This window comes from Marmota marmota, unplaced genomic scaffold (genome assembly GCF_001458135.2).
Source record: "Marmota marmota marmota unplaced genomic scaffold, marMar, whole genome shotgun sequence".
Lineage (NCBI taxonomy): Eukaryota > Metazoa > Chordata > Mammalia > Rodentia > Sciuridae > Marmota > Marmota marmota.
In genome coordinates, this window is record NW_026000168.1 from 14,881,811 (window position 1) to 14,907,577 (window position 25,767).

A 25,767-nucleotide genomic window follows, 5' to 3' on the forward strand; every position below is an offset into this window, starting at 1 on the left:
CCTGGATATGGAGTTAATGATTGGTTGCAGTCAGCCTACACCTGCTGGTTAAATTTTTAGGTATTTTGTGAACTGATTGTTAATTACAGCCATCATTAGAATTCAATGTTATAAAGTTATAATTACATAAATTATACTTTAAAAGGCAATAAACACCCCCCCCACACGTCACTTCCTAATTGTTTTAGTAAATTTAACAATGATTTATCCTCTGGAATATCATATGGTGCTATGCATCTCTTCCCAACTCCGTGTTTAACAATGTCACCTTGGAACCATGGTGGCAGTATTTATACCACGGAAATCAGCACACACTACAAATGGGGACTCCTTCCCGCATAAAGGGCCAGCAGGCTGGGTGTTCAACATCTACCAGCATGGCGCCACTGGGAATCCTGAGTGATACAAGGACCCAAGATAGCTGGAGCAGATTGCTTCCATCCCCAAACTCCCCCAAGGGACACTTGCTCTGCCAGTCCTGCCACCGATCAATGCATACGTCAGTTTCCTTCTGAAAACCTGAGCTAGTTTCCCCAGACTTTGCTCCATCTGGGGAGAACACTTCCACCATCCTCCACGTCTCCATGACACTGAGCAGCCAGCCTACAACCAGCAGCCTCAGGGGACCCCTTGGGAAGACATCACCACCAGGGCAGAAACAGAAGCTGAGAGGAGAAACCATCACTCCGATGGCAACTGCTGTCCCAACACAGGGTGCATTCTAGAAGTTTTCTGCCGGTCTCTTTTCCTTGCCTCTGTCCTTAGGGAGTTGCTGTCATTGTTGGAACCACAACACCGAACCCCACTATTTTTATCGTTATGCTATCTATGGTGCTTCGTGCTCAGTGTGACAATTGTTTTCTGGGTGGTTCTAATAGGCCCGTGGAGAAACTGAAAGGGACTCAGTGCTTCTCTTCGTGTAGGGCATTTAGACATTGTTATCTCCCCTGCCCCTTAACATCACACAGGGATGTGATTACAAAATCTGTGACTCTGGGTCAGGAGACCCGAGTTCTGTCTCGTTCTGAACCAGGTGGCTGTGTGAGCTTGGGCAAGACCTTTCCCTCTCTGGACTTCAACTGAACCTATATGATGTCCAGGATGATCCTGTCGATGACGATGATAACCATGGCAATTTCCATCTCTGATGTGCTTCCTGGGCTTAGTGTGCTATGATTTGCACCAGCTCATTTATGCCTTTCAACAGCGCAGGAATGAGGACAATTTCACAGGTGAGTACACGGGACCTGAGAGGTGACGTCATTTGCTGGGCACAACACGGCTAGTAAGTGGCACAGCTGGATTCAGACCCAGGACGTCTGTGTCTTAACTGTCATGCTGCATGGCTACTTTGTAGTACCTGTGATTGCACTGGGGAGTAGGGTCACTCCTACAGTTTACAGTAAACAGAGGTAAACAGTTACCAAGTTAAGAGGAGGCCATCACGGTGATCCACGGTATGAGTGTGCCCTTACCTAAAGGAGAAAAGGATACAGAGACAAGCATGTGCAGAGGGTGGACATTGTGAAGAAATGTAGGGAGAAGACAGCCACCAACAAGCCAGAGAGAAGGGCCTGGGACAGACCCTTCCCTCGTGGCCCTCAGAAGGAAGTGGCCCGCCATCTTGGTCCGTTTTAACAGAAACCACGGGCTGTGAGGCTTGTAGACAACAGAAACTTACTTCTGGTGGTTCTGGAGGCTGGGAGTCCTAGGTTCAGGTCTTGGGGTTCAGGTGAGGGCCCACTTCGTGGTTCACAGACCCCATTTTTGTGCTGTGTCCACACACAACAGAAGGGAAGGGCGAGGGGCTTCTTTTATCAGGGTGCTGATCCCATTCATGAGCCTCTGCCCACAGGACCTAACCACTACCCAAAGTCCCACCTCCAAACACTGTCACTCCAGGGGCTGGGGTTTAGCAGTGAATTCTGGGGGACACAAACATTCCCTCTGAAGCCCCCGCTGATCTCTTGGCCTCAGCCTCCAGCACTGTGAGGATCCCCTGCTGCTCTTAAGCCACCTGGCCTGGGGTACTTTTGTGTAGCTCCCTGGCACACCAGTAGAGGGACAGGCAGGGTGGTGTGAGGGCGGAGGGGAGAGGGGACCCAAAGGCTGCAATGGAGACCACAGAGGAGGGGGCTCAGTCCCCTTCACAAGTCCAGGGATGACCCTCCTGGGCTGGGGCCCTTACCTACTGTGTGCTGGGGCAAGTTCCTTCTGTCCCAGGCCTCAGTCTGTCCATGTGTGCCCTGGGATGGCAGGAGAAAGTGGCCCCGGAGGGCTCACCCAGACCTGTGGTTCCAGGGATCCACGAGTCCCCTGCTCTCTTCCCATCTGCCTGGATGGGGCTGAGCTGCAGTAAGGAGGGGCGGCTCCAGGGAGTGCTGTTCTGCTGTTCTGATTGCACAGGGTTCCCAAGGGCTCATCCAACAGCCTGCCCGCCTCAGCAAAGACTCTCTCTTTCTTACTTTCTCAGTTGCCACGTCTAGTTGAATGCCGGTCCAGCGTCAGACACCCTGATCATGCCACACCTGAGTGCAACACCCATCCTTAACAAGTGCCCCTGCTGAATCTCCTCTTGCACATTTAGGGACATGCTCTGTAGTGGGCAGGGCCGAGTAGTGGGGAGGCATGCAGAACCCTGGCCTCCTGTGGCTGGCCTCCTTCTCTGCCGCCTGGAGACTGCAGAGAGGGGACTCCTCCACAGTCATCTTTGTCACTAGATGTTCCACCTCCAGGCCCAGCCTCTCACTATGTTCCGGATCTGCTGTCCTACACACCAGCCCTGCAAATGCCCGGTGCCGAGCCACGGACCTTCCACCTGGCCTCACGCTGTGCTCCTCTCTGTCTTGCAAACTGCTTCCAGGTTGACACCTCTGTCCCCCTCGACCCCCACTCATGGTGTGAGTCCTGCTGCTTTACACTCACAGTCCCTCCTCTCTGTCACCCCAGCCCAGGTCCAGCCATGATCTCTCTCTTTCAAATGCCTGCTCCTCCCTTCTCACAGGGGTGTCTCCTTCCCAACCACACTCACCACCAGCTGGCTTAGCCACATGACTCCTCTGCTCCAGAACCTTCAGGGGCTCCCGTTTGCCTCAATTTAGGCCCAAACTTTCTGAGCGACAATCACATCTGTTCACAGAGGTTTCTAACACGGGTTCAGAAGTTGTCTGCCTGGACTTGAATCTAGTTCCTCCATTCATTAGCTGTGTGACCTCAGGCAGGTGATTTAACTTCTCTGTGCCTCAGTTTCCTTGTTCATAACAAGGGAGGTGATGCAACTTGCACTCACCTCCTATGGTTGTTGGGAGGCTAAAGGAGGTAATGATGTGTGCCCAGATTTTAGAACAGTGTCCGAGACATCTCTAAATAAAGCTCAATCACTCTTGATTATCATCACTTCTCGCTACCCTCTGCTCCGAGGCCTGGCCAAACACAACGAGCTGTTGTTTCTTTCACATCCCCTTCTTTCTTGCCTCTGTGCCTCCGTCCCTACTGTCCCTTCTGTCTGGAGTGCCCTGCCTCATTGCAAACCCCGCTGACCTTTCAAATGCTTTAGTTCTAATACTGCCTCCTCTGTGCAGCCCTCCTGGGTCCCCCAGCCAGAAAAGCTGGCTCCTGTCTCTCAACTCGGTGACATGTCCAAAGCTTTTTCACAGGAGGAGCGGGGCCTTGCAGTCATACACTGTCCCCTGGGTCATTTTGTGGACCTCAGGACTTTGCAGGGGACCCTCTCTTTGGGGCGGAGGCTGGTACGGGCAGGTGGGTACCAGGGAGCTGCCGGCTGAGGTGCTCATTTCCACGGACTATAAATAACGCTGGGCCTGAAACCTCAGCGGGGGGCCTGGGCTGCACCAGGAGGAGTAAGGTAACCGCTGGGAGGTGAGGGGCATGTATAAGTATCTCACCCGCCCTGTCTGGGCCTCTCAGGTGACAGGCGGGCCTGGAGGGACAGGCTGTTCCAGCTGTCTTGAACGAGGCCTCGGGTGCACAGCGGAAGTCACACTGACATCAGAGTGGTCCAGGCTGCAGTTACTGAGGACAAGTCTCACCCCTTAGCCAGGCGATGGGTGAGGAAACTGAGCCTGGGGGAGGACAAGGAACTGAAAACTAGGGTCCAGGCTGCAGTTTTTGTTGCCAGGAAACACCCAGGGGTGGTCAGCTGCCAAGTCCAGGCCTTGGGAGCCATCAAGGGGAGGGCCAGCTCTGAACAGAATGTGTCCCCAAAGTTCCTGTGTGGGCAGCTTAATCCCTAATGCAACAGTGTTCAGAGGTGGGTCCTTTAAGAGGTGATTAATGGATTAATGCCATTAAGGTGTGGGGCTTGCTTTCCCTCTTCCTCATCTCTCAGGCACGTTCCCATGCTCTCACCCCCTTCGGCCTCCCCTTGGGGTGATGCAACAAGAAGGCCCTTGCCAGATGACCCGTGACCTTGAACTTCCCAGTTTCCAGAACTGTAAGACACAAATCTCTGTTCCTTGTAAGTTTTCCTGTCCTAGGTGTTCTGTTGGAGCAGCACAACAGGGACTAAGCCAGACCCCAAAGTCACCTGGTAGGGAAAGGCTCCTGGGCAGAGCTGTGGGGCACAGGGTCTAGGGCACCGCCCTGGCCCAGGCTGTGATGGGACCTTGGCCAAAGCCCAAGGCTTCCAGGTCACGGGCTTTCTAGACAGGACCAGTCTGATGTGTGCACTGCTGGGGTCCTGGGGTGGAGAGTCTCACAATTCTAGAATGTCTGAGCCTGGAGGGGCCTCAGGCCCTTCCAGACCCACCTACACTCTTTATTTTGCAGATGGAGGGACAGAGGCCCAGAATCGAGGAGGACAGGGTCTTAGTAACTAAGGGCCAACGTCAGGCAGGTCCCTGCCTGTTCCCTGTCGTCCATATCCAAGCGCAGGTGATGGCTCGAGCACCCTTTTCCTGCCCAGGCACATTCATCCCTCTGGGACCCAGCACATGTGGCCAGACTGTGTTCAGGGTGGGGCAGCTGCAAGATGAACGTCCCTTAAGGTCCCACTGTGAGCCAGGCCCACCATGTGTCTCTCATCTAATGCACAGTAAGTAGGGGCCCTGGGAGCTGGAAATTATCTTCTCCATCTCACAGATGTAAGAACGGAGGCACTCTGAGAACTCCTATGATCCAGGATCTGATCTGGGCTTGTAGATACTCTAGTTTGGCATTTTTTCTAGTCTTTCCAAAATTTTTCTGCTCAAAATATTTTCAAATACTAAGCCAGGTGCAGTGGTGCACACCTGCAATCCCAACAGCCCTGGAGGCTGAGGCAGGAGGATTGTGAGTTCCAAGCCAGCCTCAGCAACATATTGAGGCTCTAAGCAACTTAGTGAGACCCTGTCTCTAAATATAACATTAAAAGGGCTGGGGATGTGGCTCAGTGGTTGAGTACCCCTGGGTTCAATCCCCAGTACCAAAAAAAAAAAAAAATTACTCCCCCCACCCCCCGCAGTCCATGGCTGGGGCCCTCTGCCCTTTGAGATGGGTCCCAGGCTCCAGGAGCAATGAGTTCCTCATTCCTCTCTAAGCTACCCCAGTTCTCAGCCCAGGGCCTGTGCCCCTGTGCTCCCCCTTGAGACTGGACTTCTCTCCCCCTTGCTGCACACCCAGCTCCTCCCTGTCCTTCAAGACCTCACTAGGGATACCTCTCCTGATTTTGTCCCCCATCAGTCAGAAATGGTACCCTCCGACCTTCCCCTCGTTCTCTCTTGCTGTAGTTATTTTTGTCAACAGCAGACACTGGGTTGAGGAGATGGTGTGTGTTCATTTAGGGACCAGACAACCTGGGGACTGCTCCTGTCTAGGCCAATTTTTAGTAGAGGTGCTCTGGGCCTTGGTTTCCTTCTCTGTAAGCTCAGTGACATGGGGATGAGAGGGACATCATGCGAGATGATGCCTTTGCACCTCAACACCCCCTTTCCTGGGGATCTGTAGGAGACTCTGGGGTAGGGGATCCTGGGGGGGGTCCTGCCTGCTTCTCTGTGGCTGGGCTGAGGTCCTGGCTCCCCTCTTTCCTGTGGTCGTCTGCTGTCCCCTGTACCCTTGGAGTTGCTTCCTGCCTGACTCCCTTTCCCTCTCGGATGGAGTAGCATCAGATTGAGGGGCCCCATCCTCACCTCCCCACCTGTTCCAGGTGCAAGTCACATCATGCAGACACTGCTCCTCAGGAGTGGGATCCAAAGATCCCTTCCCAGAAGGGGACATGTCACCCAAACCTGCACATAGTAGATGCACAACGTACTTGTTCAACCAATTTGTGTCTACCTCCGTTACTGCTTGGCGTGATAGAATAAGGGGGAAGCCCTGGGGGTGCTTATTGAATGCCTGCATCCAGCAGCTCTGGGAGGTGGGTGTTAGCGTCACATGATTCACAGATAAGGAAACTGAGGCTCAGAGAGAGCAAGTGACTTGTTCAAGGACCTGGGGTCCTGCGATTTAAAGTCAAATTTCTCATTCTTTCTCTTTTTCGGAGCACACCCTGGGCACTCACTATTTGGTGCACATCTCTTCTGCCAAATGATGGTGTCTTCACCGTAAGAATCAGGCCCCATCTCTTCAAGCCTTTGTCACCTGCTCAGGGCGCTGCAGCGAGGATGTGCTAGAAGGGCGTGACCCTGATATGTCTGTGCACAGTAAATGACAGCCATCGGCAGACTTGGGAGGTGGGCTTTTTGCATGGTGGGTCTGTCTAAGGTGAGGTCCTTTGAAAATCCTCCCCCTCACATCTCCTCCACTACCTCTCCGCGTGCCTGGCTGCACAAAGTACCTGCCAGGCCAAGCCACATCGCTCGTGGGCAGTGAAGGTCCCTCATTCTGCTGGACCTACATTGGAAGCCCACAGGTCAGCTGTAGGGTGCACTTTCTCTAACCATTCTGTGCCCTCCCCTGCCACCTCCTGACCTTCAGACTGTTTGCCTGGGACAATGCATAGCATGTATTGATCGACTCGTGGGTTTACTTTATTGATGATTCAGAAAGATGTGTGGGTGGTGTTCTGGAATGCCTCTACACGTGATTCATCAAACCTTCCTATCAAGCTGCTTTTAAGGGACTTTTTTCCCATGGTGGTGGCGGTGGTGGGGTGTGTATGAGTTGCTGATATGAGGCTGACACGTTTTTTTATTTTAAACCTACAGACTCCCCTGCATTGCTCAAATCCAAGGATGCACCCAGATACACTGCCTTTCTCTCTCCACTATTAAAACCCAACGTGTCCCTTAAAGTCACCCAGAGAGTTCCCAGAAGAGAAGAATAATGACAACAGCTTATGTTGATATAACACCTACCAAGTGCCAGGCACTCAGCTGACACTTGAATCTTTATGGCAATACTATGAAAGAGGACCTGTTATAACCCCAGGTTACAGATGAGGAAACTGAGGCAGTGCAGTTAGAGAACTGGTCTGACATTCTGGATAACAAGTTGGAAACAGGATCAGAACCGCCACAAAGTCAGCCTCCTCACTGCCGTGACACTCCCCTGCCTGGTGAGGCTCAGCGGCTGCCTATTGCCCTGGTGTGATTGTTAACACTGTCGTAATTTGGCTGGTGACACCGATGGTCATGCTAACTCTGGCATTCCTAAATGCTACTTTTGTTCCTCGGCCACGTCTAGGCCGGGCCCTCCTGGAATAGGTTTGCTCTTCTTAAGCACACAGTAGGAGCCTTCCGGGTAGGAGGTCCATGAGCACCCGGGGTTTGCATGGATCTTCCCCTCCTCTAATCTCTGGGTGGACTGGCCTGCCCCCTCTGGGTTGAGCATGTGACCAATCAGCCTTTTCCACTCCACAGCCACAGGGATTGGTTCAGGGGCAGCCATATGATTGCAGGGGACCCAGTGAGAGTCTCTTCTGTGATCTAAGGGACAGTCTATGTGGAGAGAGGTGCTACTGGCTGCTGGAGTGGCTGGGATGGGAGGGTGTTAGCCTGAGGCTGTTGGGGTCCTTATGTGGTGGTGCCTGCCTGGGAATGAAGCCAAAGACAAAGGACACCAGATGTGAAAAACAGTGGGAGAGGGCTGGACAAAGTCCTCTAGAGAACACTGGAGCCTGGATCCAGCCATTTCTGAGACCCCCACTCATAGTCCAGAACATTCCTTTTTTCATAGTCTGTTTAAGATGGGTTTCTGTTCAATAGAACCCTAGTGGATAGAAGTGCCCAGTAAATAAAGCCTATTCTTTTGTAGAATACTTTCACAACATTTTCAACTCACTGAAAGTGGCCCAAATCTCATTTCAGAGAGAAGAAAACAGGTTGCAAGAGTCTCACAAACCTCCTTAGTGACAGAGGTGAGACCGAGATACCTCCCTAGTCTTTGTGCCTTCTCTTCCTTCACCCCCACATTGATTTGAGAAGGCGGCTAGGTTTGCTCAGCCTCTGAAATACATGGGAGAATCATTTTCCCCCCAGGCCTTACATCTGACAGAGTTCAAAGCCTTAGAAAGGAGCCTGGGCCACTTTATATGGAGCCCCCAGGGAGTGGGGAGGAGTCCTCCCCTTTCCCTACCTAGAGGCTGTATCTCAGCTGAGATGCAGGACCTGCTGAGCCAAGAGCTGGTTTCCCCACTGACCCTGCAGGGGCTCAGTGGTCCATGGGGAGACAGAAAACATGGAGAACTGTGCACACAGAGGTCCCGGCTCACTGCCCCACAGCCTCCCTGGTGCCCAGCTGGCCAGGGTACGTGGATGATGGGGTGCTGCTGGCCTAAGGGGCATTCTCCTTTAATAGCGTGTGTGACACGAAGCAGCCACCGTCTGTGCTCTGCCTCCTGCCCAGGCCGAACCCCTTTCTCTCTCCCCCCTCACCCGGGCAGCTGTGGGATTCATGCAAAATTAACCAGAGGTTCCGTTTCGCAACACACGGCAGTATCCAGTTCCCACCCACCCCTCACTGCCCTGTCTTCTTTGACCCTTTGATCATCCCCAGCGGGAAACAGAGTGGTGGACACCTGACAGGGCCCTGTCTGAGCCATCCCTTCTGACAGCCCAAGGTGCAAGTTTAGGAAGTGAAGGCTGAGGGCCACCCAGCTGTGTGGCTCAGGGCCGCACCACACGGGGCCTGGGGAACTGAAGCCAACTGTTCCGTGGGTGACACTGGGTGTCCTGTGTCCTGTCTCTGGCCTGCAGCTTCCGTCCTGGGCAGCAAGACATGCCAGGACACCCCGTCTTCCTTTTTTTCTCTTTTCCTTCCTTCCTTCTTTCTATGAATCCTTCTTATGCCCCTGGGCACTGAACTAGGTTCTGGGGACTGGCCCCCAAACCGGCCACCCATGTTTGTGCCACTGAGAGCACCGTGACCCTGCACTGAACACTGTCTGATGGCCTCTTTCATGGGGGTGGGATCCAGGCATTTTGTTTTTCAAAGAAATGTTTGGGTGTAATAGGAACAAGCTTCATAAACACGCCTTGTTGGTCGCCTGGGCAGGGACTGTTATCATCCCCGTTTCACAGAGATGTCAGCTGGGGCCCAGAGAGCTTGGATTTTACTCTCTCAGTGCCCCTCAGAGAGAAGCCCCTCAAGACTGCGACTTTACTGCCCCAGGCTGGAAGAGTGTGAAAGGAAAGGGAACAGAAGGTGAAAAGGGAAACACATCAATCAGAACGATAGTGGATGAGGAAGGAAAGGTGCGCAGATAGGGCAGAGCGGGCCAGGGTTACCCAACAGGCATCACCCAAGTCAGGCCCCCAGGTGGAAAATCCAACAGCTCCCAGGTTGGGGAAGCTGTGCCCAATTCCTTTGGTGCAACAGGCAGTGCCATGGGTGGGATGTGGCTTCTGCCTAAATTTAGCTGGATGTGAAGGGACGGCTAATCTATGCAGGGCCTGAGCAGCTTCCTGCAACATGAGTAACTTGGAGGCCAATTCTGGACTCACATCAGCAGATAAGTGACAGGGGGTGTCGAGAGTGGCCAGAGCCAGCACAGCCCAGACTACCTGGCTTTTAAGTCAGAGTTGAGACTGGAGGCTAAGCATTTCTTTAAATGGTGGGAGGCTCAAACAGGGTGATATAAGAGTCAAGATAAGGAAAAGTGTCCCTGGTGACCCCCTTCTACTCAGGGCTGCCTCAATAGTGGACACCAGAGAGGACTGTTCCCAGGTGGACATGCTCAGCTTGAGTTGTGTGGAGCCGTGTTCAAAGCCTGCTGGGCCCTCATGATCCTCATTTGTAAAACAGGGATCCTGCAATCTGTACACGTGGTAAAAATAAGAATTCATAACCCACTTGAATCAAATGTATGAAATATGATATGTCAAGATCATTGTAATGTTTTGAGTAACCAATAAAAAAAAAACCCAAAAACACCTGCTTTCAGGAGCATGCGTCATGAGGGAAGCAGAGCAGTCTAGTCTAATTCAAAGTGTTGCTCCACGTGAAGACCAGGGATCCAAAAGAGGCACATTGCACCCTTTCTGGGGACTATGACTGCTTCTTCCAGAATAATGACTCCCAGGATGGTAACAAGGAGGACTGACATAGCGGGCACACAGACACTGGGCACTCGGCTTAGTCTCATTCAACATGCACAGCACATCTTATTGACAGGGAGATGGAGGTGCCTACTCTCTGAGGCTGAATCCTGACACAGAACCACCAACATGTCTGCACGACTCCAAGCCACCTCACTTTGTCCTCACCACAACCCTAGGAGGTCACCACATTGTTATCCCCATAAAAGCGGAGGCACAGAGAGTTTGATGAACATGCCCAGAGACCCACAGTGGACAAGTGGCAGAACTCGGATTTGAACCCAGTCCATCCATGTCTGGGATCTAGAGCCTTCTGCTCTTCTGCTGCTCCCCAGGTCTCTCCCACTTCTACCCCTGCCATATCCTGGAGATCCTTCTAGAGACCAAGACAGCAGGAATTTGAGCTAATCCTACAATGGACTTTCCTCCTCAAGGATCTTCCTCTCAGAGATCTCAACTGGTCCTCATGAGAAATCAGGAAACCAAGGTCCAGAGAGGTCAGACCAAAGGCCCAGAGGTACACGGCTGGCAGGAGGCACAGCAAGTCAGCAGAGATGTCATTCTTTTAGTTTTACAGATGACAAAACTGACTCCATCGGCTTTTACGTAATTTCTTGAGCACGCCAGAAGGCTGCAGAATTCTAAGACAGGCTGCTCTAGATCACACTATAGGCTTTATTTCTATTTCTTTCACAGCCAAATATGAACACCCCTTCCTCCAGGAAGCCTCCTCTGACCATTGCTGCCCACCTGCCTCACCTCCCTGTGAGCCCTGGAGTCCCTGCTGCTTTTGGTCCCCATGGTCTGCTGTTTGGTCAATCAGCTGCCTGAGCTGCTTCCCAGGGGCTGGGGACTCGGTGGCCGCATCTTAGGTTTTTCCCGGGTACTTCCCGAGCCTTCCTATATCAGGCACAGGCGGGTGCTGAGTGAATAGAGAGCAAACAGGGCCCACCTCTCAGGTTTGTGGGTGCTTCTTCTCCCCGGCAGGGGAGTGGGGGTGGTGTCCAAGAAGGCACCTGGCACTGGCTCTGCACAGGGCTGGACCTTGACCATGTACTGCCCAATTCCCTGGGAGAGGAGGGTGGGTTTCTTAACTTGGAGTCCACGGCCCAGTTTCAAGCGGGTGTGGAAGCCCCCTGACAGTATAAGCCACATCTGTGGCAGGCAGTGGCTGTTCCTGGGGACAGTGATCCCAGCTTCCTTCAGCTCTTCCCCAGAGCTGGGACCCAGAGATATTCAAGAATTTCTGACTCAAGGGAATATCCTGGTTCCCAGTCAAGAGGCAAAGGCCGCTCAGGCAGCTCTGCCTCCTCGCAGGCCAGGGTGCCGCCTGATGGTGGGATGAGCATGGTCCATTCTGCCAGGGATTTGTGGTCACATAAGACTGGGACCCAGGACCCTCCAGTAGAACCTGTGCCCATCTTAGGGCCACAAGCGGCCATCTTCAGGCCTTGAGTTAGAATCGATGCTTCCCTCTTCCCTCCCCTCCCACTGACCAAACAGCACCATGGGAGGAGATTCACTTTTAAACTTCTGCCTGGGCTCGTCCTACAGGCACAGTCTCAGTGAGAGCAGTCAATATGAGAACAGGTCTTAGTTTTGCCTCCTGACCACAGACATCCAGGAGATGCAGGGTGTGGCAGGGTGTAGGCATGTGTGGCCACTGCACTGTCTGGCTGGCCCTGGTGGGCCCCAGCTGAGCAGCAGGGCCCGTGACGCAGCCTCTGCAGAAACGAGTTCAGGATTAGTGACCAGCAGTACCCAGGCATAGGGACTGGGGGACAGATTTCTCCAATCCAGGTGTTGTCTGCCTCCAATCCAGGTGTGATCTACACTTGGGGGAGAGACTGTTATCCTCTTCTAGAATAACCATACTTACTGAACACCTACTGTATACCTGGGCCTGCACTAAGCACAGTGTAGGAGGCATTGACTGCATGTTACAGAGAACAGACCAAAGCTCAGGGCAGTTTTTGTGCAAAGTCACAGAACTGGAAGAGTCGGGCAGGGCCTTGGACCCATGCCTTTGGGACCTTTGATTCCCTTCTGAAAAGCCCTAGGAGCTAAAATCCTCTCTCTGGAAATCCCAAGCCTGCTTATTTTGACAATTGCAAGAAAACTCCACTTTCACCCTCAGGGAAAGACAAACAAGGGTATCTGTCACCCTGCCTATTATGGCTCATCTTCTTGCTGACCTGTCTGCCCAGAAGTCCCACAGTCCACAGCTGCCCCAAGATCTCCAGCCATCCCCAACTGGAATCTGGATTTGCAAGAGAAGGACGTGACTTCAGCCTGGCCACAGGGTTCCCTTGGGCAGCTGGAACCGGATTCCCGCCCAAGCCCAGATGAGGGCATTCCTAGGGTCTGGGGTAGGGGTCTGGGGGCTGGGCTTCCAGATCCAACCAGTGTGGCTGAATAGAGGAAGCAGGAGTCTCTTCTGGGCCTGGATGCAGGTAAGCAAGGTTGGCTCCACCCTGGTCCCTTCCAGTCAACCTCCTGCCCCAGTTGAAGACTGGATGTCCTTAGGGCTTCCGGGATGAGGCACCTAACCCCTTGCAGTAGTGATGTTCCACCTCTTTGGGATGGAACCTTCTGCCTAGAACACGGTCTTAACCCAGCTCTTTTCCAGTAGCTCAGGCCTTGCTGGAGTTTGGTCAGACACTAACCCATGATGACGCTCTTTCCCCTGGCCTCTCCAAAGTGGCTGACGCCCAGCTAGAACACATTAGAATGGCAATTCTGGCAATTTCAGCCCATTTCTGACACATCTCTGCCACTAAATATTTTGAATAGAGTTCCTGGTGCCAACTCAGTGGCCACCGGGCCTGCAGCCCCGGGTTCGAGTCTCCCACACTTACCTTCCACAGGTGAGGTTTTGAGGCGCCGGCAGATGGCTTCAGTGTCCCCGTAGGTCTCCTTGATCTTGACCACAGCCTCTGTGCCCCGCAGCTCCATGAGGGAGCGGAACTCCTCCATCGTGCACCCAAACTCACCCCCATGGCTCGACTCATTTCTTTGGTTTTTGGAGTAAAAGTCGCTGTTGGTCATATCACCCATGTTTGCTGAAATCCCTGCTCAGGGTGGGCCCAAAGGTCAGCACTGGACAAGAGGCTTCTGGGTGATGGCTGTGTGTGGCTGTCCTCAGCACACCCTCACTGGACAGCTGCAGCTCCAGGTGGCCGACTCCGGGTCCCAGGGGGAGGGGGTGGCTGAGGAGGGCTGGCGACAGCAGTGGTGAGCTCCAAGGTGTGTCCCCAGGTGGGGGGCAAGGTCCAGGGGCCAGAGGGGCTCAGGGCTGTAGACCCAGGAGTCTCCATTCAGTGGGGTCCATGTTGCTACCTGGAGCTGGCATCTACATGGTCAGGGGTGGTGGCTCCTGTGGGGACAAGCAGAGAGGGGGTCAGGCACTGGAGTCCTCCTGAGACAGGTGCTCAGTAAAATCCAGGCTGTGGGTGTGCATATATAGCCCCAAGTAACGCTGAGCACACACACATACACTCTCACTCAGGCATTAGTTCAACAACTCCCAACCCACTAGCAACGCTGTACACCCGAATGGTTAGCAGCACCCATCGAATGCCCTACAACAGAGCAGCCCAAGACACAGCCTGGTAGAGCCTCATAACACACCCTGATCCCCAATTTTCCATGCTGTGTAACACGCTGAGTTCCGACCAGCCCTGTGCCCACACCGTCTGCCATGCAACACCCAAAATGCATATTCCTAGCCCCCCCACCCACTGCCAGACATACGCACCAACACACAGGCCCCCCATTCACACCACTCTGAGGAACAGCCCCACCCTGTCACACACTGTCACACTTCTAGGCATACAACTTCATATCCCCACCCCTGCCCCACCAAACGCTGTGTGCACACCAGACCCCATTTCCTTTTTTCTCTGACTATGCTTGTTTACCTACATCCCAGCCCCACAAAATCTGAGACATGCCCTCCCTCTCCCTAGGAACACAGGCCTCTGGACACACACACATGACCACTCCCATCCACGCCACCTCTGCCCATAGTGCATTCTCTTCTCCCCACATTCCTTCCCCACTTGGGCTTCATAGGCACAGGGAAGGAGAAAAGATCCCCACCTCCGCCCACAGCCCCCAACCACGTTAATCAGGGCCCTTGGCCTGGCTAGAGAAGCCTGTCATATATATTCATGAGGCCCAGAATTGAGCCTCGAGCTTGGTCCCTCGTATGAGCTCTGGTCACGGAACCCTCACCTGGAACCCCCTCACATCAGAACCCTGGACAGTGGCCGATTGTCCCTCTCAGGAGCACAGGAGGAGGGAGCCTGGCCGCCGGCTTCTCCCTGCCCGCCAGGCCACCCTTGAGGGAGTGCAGCATCTGTGGGGCTGCCAGGAGAGAATCCAATCTGCCCAGACACCCAACACCAGCGACCGAGGCCCCGGCAAGCGTTGGGTGACAAAGGGCCCCCGCTGAGCTCGGCTGAGCCTGGCACAGGGACCCGCCCCGCCCAGCCACAGACAGCTGGCCATCTTGGGCTCAGGATAAAGAGGGGGAAGGGGTCCAGGACAAGAAGAGAGGACTGAGTCCCCTGACCCAGCTCCAGACCCCAGCGCTCCTCACAATCCTTCCCTCTTGCACACATTTTAGAGCTGAGCATTTGGGTCATTTAACTTTCCCAGAGGGTGCCCGAAGCTTGGAGAGTGAAAGGAAATTGTCTTGAGCTATAGAGAACAAGGAAGTGGAGAAGCCCAGAGAGCGGGGTGGTCTCCTGGCTGCTAGTCCAGGGCTCTTCCTCTCCCTTGGGAAGCAACCTTCTTTCTCTCTGAAGTGCCCGGGTGGCGGGAGCACTGTGTAGGCTGCAGCTAAGACACAGGATCTGGAATCGGAGCAGTCCACGTTCAAATCTGAGCTCTCCTACATCCTGGTGTGGGTCCCTGGGCAAGTCCCTTCACTTTGGAGCCCAGGCTCCTTCATCCGTAAGATGGGGATAATAATAGTCACTCTCCTCTGTCCCCTGGCTGCCTCTCAATTTACTGGGGATAATGAACTGTGTTAAAATCCAGTTTGTTTTCATCCAGGGTGTGCAGCCTCCCAGCCAAGGGTCAGGAGGTGCTGGAGGCTTTAGAAGAAACTGCCACACCTTACAGAGGAGCACTTTTACTCAGGGATGCAGGAAGAAGCAGTGCCCCCTGCTCATTTGGGACCAATGAGTATCTCATGGAGTAGACCACAATATGGACACACTGCCTCAAGAAGAGATCAAGTATACGGTGTGCTTGGTACTCCCCCTTCCAATTATGCAAGAAGTGTTCCCACAACTTGGCCACTGGAGTACACACTGTTCCCAGAACTCATGAACTTTGACCCTAACAGAACAGGTGAGGTGGGGTGTGGCCAAGTACATCCCTGAAGAACAACAATCCAGTTCCACTCTCCCCACTTCTTAAACATGTACAACGAATCAGGCCCTGTGTGCTCTGCATGTTGCCTCATCCATGTGGGGACTGGGGTGTAGTTAGTGATAGAGTCCTTGCTTAGGATGTGCGAGGCTCTGGGTTTGGTCCCCAGCACAAAAAGAAAAAGGTGCCTGTTCATATAGTGTAATCCACTGAAGGTAAATTCTCAGGGGGCAGGTGGTCAGTATAATATGTGCTGCTCTGACTAGAAAAGTACCTTATTCTTCAAAAGTGCCCAATAAATAATTGTTGAATGAATGAATGAATGAATGAATGAAAAGCAAGCAAACAAAATCTCATTGCATCCTTACGACCCTGAAAAGTGGATACTGTGATGATACCCATTCTACAGACAAAGACAATGAGGTTCATAGGAATGAAATCATTTGCACAAGGTCACACGGAAATGACAGGGAGTGAAAGGTCTTTTGGATTTGAGGCCTTGGACTCTTTTCTACCATCCCATAAGAAAGGTTTAACTGAAGCCTGTTCCAGCACCCTGAGCCTCTCTGGAGAGAGTGTTGGTGTTTGGATTTGGGTGAGATGCTCCTTTCCTTTTTCTAGAAGTCTTTGAGGGTCCTTAACGTGCCCCATCCCCAGTCTAGAATCTGCTGCAAGGAGAGATCTATCAGAGCACATGGGCTCCTTTCTCAGGGTGGGGTGAGGCCTTGGGCCCAACTCAAAGTTTGCGCAGGGGCTTTTGTGTTAAGTAGAACCACCCCCCACCAACGCCCCGCCCCGCCCCCGCTACCCACCAGTGTGAATGAGTTATGGGTAAGTTCAGGAAGCTGTGTAAGGAAAAATAAATGGCTGGATCAAGACAAGGATAGAGTGTGGCAGACAGGGGCACAGCCATTAGGAGAGAAGGGAGAGAACAAGGTTAGGGCCCCTTCAGGCCAGCAGGATGAGAGGAGAGATGGGTCTGAGATGCTCAGGGAAGGCAAAGCCCTTGTTGGAGGCTGACTGACTGGAAGCCTTCCAGAATGGCCTTTGTTTTCTCAGGGACAAGTGGGAGTTGAGGAGACTTAGACCTTCACTCCAGAAAGAACTGACCTATAGCCCAAGGAGGCCTCAGTCCTCAGCACATATGCAATAAGTGTGGGCCAGATGAAAGCAAGGCCAGTTGACCATTTGCGACCCCCAGACTCACTCTAACCTTCCTGATGGAGCAGGGAGATCAGTCTGCGATCCTGAGCTAGCCACCCAGCTTCTCCTGAGTCTTAGTTTCAGCATCTGCAGTTTGGGGATGCTAACATGTAATACTACTAAATTAGTGGCATGCGGCGAGCATTTATTGAGCATCTGTTAGGGAGTCGGGCACTCTAAATGCTTTCCAGGGACATTTCTTTCAGAGATGCTACTGTAAGGTATAAAGAGTAGGGACTCTGGAAACCACAATATATGGATTCAAATTCAGTTTCTTCACCTCCCAGTAGAACGGGAAGCAAATAAATTTTGCTTTCATTATCTTAAAAAAGCTGGGGAGGGGGCTGGGGTTGTGGCTTAGCGGTAGAGCGCTTGCCTAGCATGTGTGAGGCCCTGGGTTTGATTCTCAACACCAAATAAGAATAAATAAATAAAGGTTTTGTGTCCATGTACAACTAAAAATACTAAAAAAAAAATGTAGGGTTACTCAGCAATAAAATGGCATTTGCAGGTAAATGGATGGAGTTGGAGAAGATAATGCTAAGTGAAGTTAGCCAATCCCAAAAAACCAAATGCCTAATGTTTTCTCTGATACAAGGAGGCTTATTCATAGTGAAGTAGGGAGGGAGAGCATGGGAGGAATAGACGAACTCTAGATAGGCAGAGGGGTGGGAGGGGAAGGGAAGGAGCCGGAGGTTAAAAAGATGGTGGAATGATGGATATCATTACCCTAAGTACACATATGAATACATGAATGGTGTGAATATACTTTGTATACAACCAGAAAAAAAAAGTAGGGGAAGGTAAACAATACTATCTAGCTCATCAGAGTTATGAGGCTTAACTGAGTTGTTTTATGTAAAATGATTATAACCCAGTCTGGCATGTGGTAAGCATTCGGTAAATATTGTGATTCCTATTAATACATCCAGCCATTTTATGAAACAGTCTTGTTATTTCCACACATATGCAGAAACAGAGGCCAAGAAAGGTGCAGCAAATTAGCCGAGGTCACCATGGCCTGGTAGCGGTGGAGGGATTTAAACCCTGGCCGTCTGGTTCCAGGGACCTACTCCTAGCCAGGATGCTTTGGGGCCTCCCATGGTGAATCTCCCTCAAGGGGTTCTTATGAGACTTAAATGAAGTACCATATGTGAACCAAAGTGTTTTGCAAACCACAAGGGACTTTTTAAACCTGAGGTGCTGTTTTCTGTCTGTCCCCCTGCTACCTGCGGCGTGGCTTACAGGCACTGATAATTACATCTCTGACAGCACGAGCTATGAGAATTGTTAGCAGCAATTATGTCTGTGATCACAATAGTAGGCATGAGTTAATGGTTACTGTCAATAGTAATGACTATTGTGTTAAGATGAACTGTGATGTTCAATCATCTATCTGCCCACTCACCCACTACTACCTGCCAATCCATCTACCCACTCACCCACCCACCCACCCTCCATCCATCCATCAATTTATCCATCTACCCACTCACCCATCTACCCACTTATCCATCCATACACCCACTTACTCATCCATCCATCCATCCATCCATCTATCTACACACCCACCCATCCATTCATCCATCCATCTACCCACCCACTTATCCATCCATCCATCTACCCACTCATTCCCCCATCCACCTTCCATCAATCCATCCTTTATCCATTTATCCACTCATCCATCTACCCACTTACCTATCCATCCATCCATCCATCCATCTATCCATCTATCCACACACCCACCCATTCATTTATCTACTCATCTGTCCATCCATGCATTCATCCACCAACCCATCCATCCACCAACCCATCCATCCATCCATCCACCAACCCATCCATCCATCCATCCATCCACCAATCCATTCATCCATCCATATACCCACTCTTATCCATCCATCCATCTACTCACTCACCCACTCAACCTATCCATCCATCCATCCATCCATCCATCCATCCATCCATCCATTCATCTACCCACATACCCACCAATATGTCTGTCCACATCCATCTAACCACCCACCATTTGTCCATCTATCTATCCACCTACCCATCCACTCGCACATCCATTCAATGCCGATATTTTGGAAAGCTACTTGGTGTCAGGCACCGAGGAATTGAGACATGACCTCTGCCCTCTAGGAGTTGACAATGGGGAAGAGACATGATTAAATTAGTGATGTTCATGACTTGGTGAGTTTGCCATGATGGGGATTCCCAGGAGCTGTGGATGCCCAAAGCAGGAAGGTCTGACCTGGCCTAAGGAATTGGGGAAGGTCGTTCCTCTCAACTCCAAGTAAGAAATACTTTCCCTATAAGTTAAGCAGAATTTAAGCTAAAAATACAGGAAGAAACAGAAATATACAACTTTCTCTAAGTGAAGGTTGGAGGAACATAGTGAAAGGTGCAAGAAGGGACCAGGGTGAGCAAGGATGGATGCAGCCCTAGGATAACAAGGTGGAACCCTAGGACAACAGGCACTGATAAAAGGTGGTGCTCTGCCCCATAGGTGACTGATCTTCTGTGCTTCTTCTGATGCTGCTTATCCTCAGCCCCCGCATCTCACAGGTGCACACACAAGGTCACCTTTGTTCTGGATGTCTTGCCTGTTTTTTTCCCCTTCTAAATTACATAACTCACTGTGGTTACTCTCTCTGGCTGGGAAATTTGCTCAATTCAAAAACATGGGTTCCCCAGGCACAGAAGCACTTCACGATGTAATACAAATGATCTTCCGACAGGTCGACAGAACTGAAGACCCAGGAGTTTGCAGAGACTCTATCAGCTCCCTGAGTCCTACAAACCTGCAACCCACACATCTGTACTGAACCTTCTCAGATCCTGGGCTTCTGCCTTCCTGATGGCTTCTGTCTTCCTGTCTGCCCCAGTGCCCCTTTCTTGGAAGCCCAGCTGACCATTTATCTAGCTCACATGTTCCTGGTTCCCAGATGATTCTTGGATTGTAGCACATTTCACATCCACTGCTCAAGCCTGCTTAACTCCTTTCCCCAGGAGCCTGGGAGCACCACATGGTCAGCAGCCATGTCTATTTTGTACCTAGTGCAGTGCCTGGCATCCAGAAGGAGTTCAATAAATGTGTAGCGAATGAATGAACATCCGAGCCTGCTGTCTATAACATTAGTTATGTTTTCAGACCTCAGTTTCCTTGTCTGTAAAATGGAGGATTCGTATCCCCTCTACTTTGTGGGTGGGCTGGGGGTCAGGAAAGCTATCAGAATTGGTGGTGATGATTTTTTTCTTTGAGCTGCTGCCTCTTCCCTCCTCTCCCCAGCATCCCTTCTGAGTAAGAGGCGGGACTGTGAGGCTCCGCCGGATTCTGATGTTCTTGTTGCCTTATCATGTGTCCCACCTTTCCATGGCTGAGGGATTAAATGAGCCATATGACCTTGGAGAAGTCGCTTCACATTGCTGAATCTCATCTGTCCTACAGGCTGCTGCAGGGACCCAGTGAGACCCAACTCCTGACTCAGACCAGATGTTCCATGATGCTGGCTTCCTTGGGAGCCCCTGCCTCCCCTGGTTTTAGCAGGTGCATCTTTCTCATGGTTCTTCACGAGGGCCACCTACAGCCAGCTCTCAACACCGCCTGGGTGGGCACCCTGTCCTAAGCCAATGCGCTCAGGGCCTGGGTGGGGCATACAGCCAGCTCTGGCCTAGAGAGCTCAGTGAGAAGCTCCACTCCTTCTTCCCAGCTCCAGTGGAGTGACCTTGAATAAGCCTCTTTCCTCTCTGGGCCTCCCCATGTGGCCAGTGAAGGAACTGGACTAGTGCTCTCTGGGGTCCCTTCAAGCTTTGAAGCTCCAAGCCCTTCAGAATCCAGGAGAACATTCTGACAATATTGGATTTATGCATTTCGGTTTCATCTTATTAGCATTTAAATGACTCCGTATTGTTACATTTCAATGACTCAAGAATAGGTTAGGGGCACCTTAATAAAAAGTCTTTGCCACGAGGGATGCTGGCAGAGGAAGGAACAATATTTTGGGAGGAGTCAATTTAACAAAGAAGGAAGCTATCTTTCAAAGGCAGAATTAACACACACACACACACACACACACACACACCACAAGCCAACAGCTTTTCAGATCCTAACTGAAAGATGGTGGCTGAGACAGTTGCAAATGAATTATGTGCTAAAAATAACTTTCGGATGCCAAATCCTTCTGTTTTAAGATGTGCTGAATTTAAATGCCACCTGAATATGTATTTTTAAAGTCACCATTTCCTTTGAATCATCACTGGAAGCAATGACTGATGTAGGGACCCAAGACCAGTATGGGGGGAGGTCCCTGATGAACCAGGCCTATCTCTGTTGAGTTATTAGTTGTGCAACTTGGGCAGGGCTCTTAATCTCCCTGTGGCTCAGTTTCCTCATCCATAAAATGGGGACAATCCAACAGTCACCCTTACAGGGTTTTGTAAGGATTAATTGAAAAAGAGCTTAGCACGGCTCCTGGTCATGTTACACGTGACTAGGACAACGATATGATCCTAACTGTATTGTCCTTAAAACAAGAACTCAGATCCGACTCTGCAACGCCCTCAAAGCTCCCTGCCATTCCTCAGATGACTGGGAGGTTTGCAGCTTGTGGGCTCGGTACACAGGCTGGCTTGCCCTATGCTCTGATCTGGAAAAACTCACGCTAGTACCCATGGAGTAGGGCATTTTCTTTCCCTCTCTTGGTTGCAAATTCTGTCCTTTCTCTAGGGGCTGCCCTGGTCCAGTGATGGGGAGCCATTATCTCTGTGTTGATCCCAGAAAACAGGTAAGCTCAGCCTGGCAGCCAGGGATGGAACAGCTGCTCCTCCCTTCTCAAGAGTCTTAGCCATCTCTCACACATCTCTTCCTGCATGTGGAGGGACTTTCTTCTGCACATGTGCGTGAGACAAGAGAGCTTGATGCATGCAGGGTGCTTGAGGGTGTAGTTGTGTGGTGTGTGGGGTGAGCGTGGGTGTGCGGTCTGTGTGGATGTGCTGGATCCCTGGGAGTGCATCAGGGTGGTGTGTTAGCACGGGGCACGGCTGAGTCAGGAGTGCAAAAATTCCAGAGTTGGGTTGGGTCTGTAGTCAGTGTTATTCTGTGTGAGAGAGGGTCTCTAGAGTGGTGTGAGTGACCCTGAAGGACAAGGTATACCATGCATGTCTACCGGAGTATGTCATCAGGAGTGTGTGTGTGAGCCAGCCAGAGACATCTGTGTGCCACCCTCCCCTCTGGGTGTGCAAGTGCCATAATGTGCATGTGCATCAAAGCTGACAAGGACAATCTCGGCTCTGTTCTCACAGTTGAGGAGAGAGAACAGGGAAGGAGGGAAGAAATTGAAAATGTATACCCCAGAAGCAAATTTGGTGCTATTTTTAGACAACTCCTATTCTGTTAACCAGAAAAGGAACATCTAAAAAAGTCCAGAAATCCCACAGAAACAGCCTTGCATCAGCCTTGAAGGCACAGGTGGCACAAACAGGGCTGGGGGTGGGTGGAGAGGGACCCAGGGCTTTTTGTGCAGCTTGTCATCCTCAGGGTTAACTGTCTCCACTGCCCCTGCTCTCCAGCGGGGCCACCAGTGTTAGATGTCAGGAAAACCCCTCTACTGCTGGTCTTTCAGGCCTGGCACAATACCCATCTATCTACCCACCCATTCACCCATCCATTCATCCATTCCTGTGCCCACCCACTCATCTGTCCATTCATCCATTCATCCGTCCATCAGCTGTCTGTCCAACTATTCATCTCTCCATCAATCCTCCCACCCACCCAACTAATAAGTCTAACAAGGTGCTTCTCAGGCCCTGGTCTGAGCACTGGGATTGTAGAGAGAGCAGGAAATATGCTTAGATCCTCCTTCCTGGCTGCAAAGGGTCTGATCACTTTGCTACAAAGAACCCCATATGACTCCAGAGTGAGGATCTGCAGGTTGAGGTGGGGAGTTCCTGTACAGGGTTTAGTTCAGATTGGGGGAGGATGTATCCTAAATGGCCCTTTCCTGGGAATCAGGTCCCTCCGGTCCCGATCTTAGCTTGACCACTACTGTTAACAGCAATTGCATAGCAAAAGCCTTCCATGAGCTGGGTCTACTTTACAGGCAAGGAGGATGAGATTCAGAGAGGTTATGGATGGCCAAGGCCATATGGGTAGGACTTGATATAGTTTAAATACAATATGTCTCCTTCAATCCAAAGCCTCTGTCTATCCTCTGTGTCCCGCTTCCTTTTTTTTTTTTTTTTTGGTACTGGGAATTGAACCCAGGGGCGCTTAACCATGGAGCTACATCACCAGCCCTTTTTATTTTGAGACAGGGTCTCACCAAGTTGTTGAGACTGGCCTCAAACTTGCTATCCTCCTGCCTCAGCCTCCTGAGCCGCTGGAGTTACAGTTGTGTGCCACCGTGCTTGGTCCTCTGTGTTCCATGACTCATAGTTTGGCCTTGGGCCACTGTTCCCCCTTAGGTAAAGTGAGGAGGTGGGATGGATAGATCCTCAGTCTTGAAGGGCCATTTAGCACCCTCCTTAAGGATTCTCCCATCCCAAGATTCTTGCTTCTCAGGAGACACACAGTAACCCGACCTTCCTCGATGCCACCTTGTCTCCAGTGGAGAGGGATGTCCCAATTGCAAGCCCAGCCCTGCTTGGCTGGAGGCTGAGGGAAGGAGAAATGCCCTAGAATCAGGGAGGCATGAGCTGATTATAATTCACCTTCTTCCTTTGACATCCACTTCCCACCCCCAGGCCTCAGCACAACAGCGTCTGCCTTTCAAGATTCGTACCCTTTATGTGCTCCAGGTTTAGAAATCTTTGCTTTAAAAAAAAAACCTTTGTGAGTTTTCTGATGAATTTAAAATAGGAAAGTCACTAGCAGTTGGATATGAGGAAGCCCAGTTGAGGAAGCAAAGGGTTGTGGGGCAGCTGTCACCTTAGACTGCAAGGAAGAGGCTTGCAGTGAGAAGGCTGAGGTGCTGGCCTTCCTGGGGTCGACCAGCTCATCTCCACGTTGTTCTCAAGTTCCACCAAATGCCTCTGCCAACCCTCAGCTCTTCTCTCACCCTAAGTCCGGAACTTTTAAAGTCCCCTTTGCAGCCAAAGTCCCCATTGCAGCCAAAGGGGACTTTAAAAGTTCCAGACTTAGGGTGAGAGAAGAGCTCCAAGCCTATGGATCCTAGCTGGCCTAAGTGACCAAAGTGAGTCCTTCTGCATTTAGCCCCTCATTCTTTCTTAGCTCCTGCTCTGTCTCAATGGATTACAATCAGAGACTGGAAGGAAAGACAAAAAATGATGGCGACACTAACCCCATGTCCACTGTGGGCCACACACTGCTCCACGCATTCGCCATCTCATTTAGTCCTTCACGACAACCCTGGGACCCAGGAACTTTCAGCACCGCCCCCTTTTTATGGAGAAGACAGAAACAGAGCGAGAGAGCTAGCCCAAGGCCCCATAGTGAGGGTGGCTAGGCCAGCTCTACGTCACACACAGGCACTCTGGAGTCCCCCGGGCTCGCTCACTGTCCTCTCTCCAGCAGGCCAGGCTCCTGCCCTTCTTTCTGCTTCTACAGTAAGGCCCAGGGTTCCTCTGTGGCCAGCATGCTACCACACACCACAGGCTATCTGATGGGGCCTCGGGCTTCACCTCTGACCGTGGAAGGAGGGGGCCCAGGAGCTGACTCCGGGGTTGAAGTGCTGATGGATGAATGGAGGTGGGTGCAGGGGAGGGATTGGGTGGCCGAGGCCAGGGAACTTGATAAGGGCAGACCTCTACCCCCTGCGGGCTGTCAGGAGAGGCTGGGAGTGAGAGCTGTCCACGTGGTCCTGGTGCTGAAAGACAGGACGGGGGGGGGGGGGATGACAAAGAAGCAGGCACTGACTGTACTAGGAGCTGTCACTGAAGCCATGGTGCTGACCGGGGAGGTAGGGGTGGGCTTTGAGGATAAGCTGTCCACATGCCGTGGTGCTGACAGAACAAAGTGTCATGAACATCCAGAGGAGCTTTCTAGGACAGCAGGGCTGACCTCTGGAGTGTGGGGATGGGCAGGTAAAGCCAAGGTGCGTCCCCTGACTCAGGAGCGGGGTGTGGGTGCTGGAGATGGCACTGAGCCTTTCCCATGAGTTCTTGAGCAGGTATGGGGAGCTGATCCCCAATACCAGAGGCCTGGTTCTCAGGCAGGGAGAGTGTTCCAGTGTGCAGGCCTGGGCAAGATAAAAAACATGAACTTTGCAAAAGGCCACTGAGGGCCATTTAAGTGCACGGACAGAAAGTCCACCTTGGTCCATCAGTGCCATCTGCCCCCAGTGCCCAGAAATTCCACCAACTAATGAATCATTCTTTTGTATGCGCCTCCTTGCTTCCCTCCGGTTCCTGCCAGGACTGGGAGCATATTTAGGTGGTGGGATCTCAGTGGCACTGAATTGATTGAGTTCTAAGCTGGGCGATGAGTTTTGAAAAGCTGAATGGGTCCTTTGGGCCCAGATCAGTGAAGCAGGAAGCTAAGACCCGGGAGAAGGTCTTTCTGTGTGCCCCGAGACTGCAGAGGCAGGACATCTAACTATAGGGAGAGAGAGGGATTAAACAGGCAGAAAGTAGGACTCTTGGAATCAAGGGAGTGGAGGAGTCACAGTGACAGATCGCAGCGGGGATTCATGCATGTGTCGGGGTGAGCTGTCTTTTGGCTCCTATTTCTCACTCTTGTGGCCAGTCACTG

General features: G+C 51.8%; 1 protein-coding gene across 13 annotated transcripts in view; it reads right to left on the reverse strand.

The window, feature by feature from the left end:
* The window catches only part of Atp2b2 (ATPase plasma membrane Ca2+ transporting 2), a 271,387-nt gene that overhangs the window by 98,349 nt on the left and 147,271 nt on the right, over positions 1–25,767 (reverse strand). For all 13 annotated transcript variants that reach the window (XM_048787110.1, XM_048787112.1, XM_048787106.1 and 10 more), the window contains one exon: positions 13,334–13,851. In XM_048787110.1, coding sequence (XP_048643067.1) covers positions 13,334–13,532 — 199 coding nt within the window. In that variant the 5' untranslated portion in view covers positions 13,533–13,851. The remainder of the gene's footprint in view (positions 1–13,333; positions 13,852–25,767) is intronic.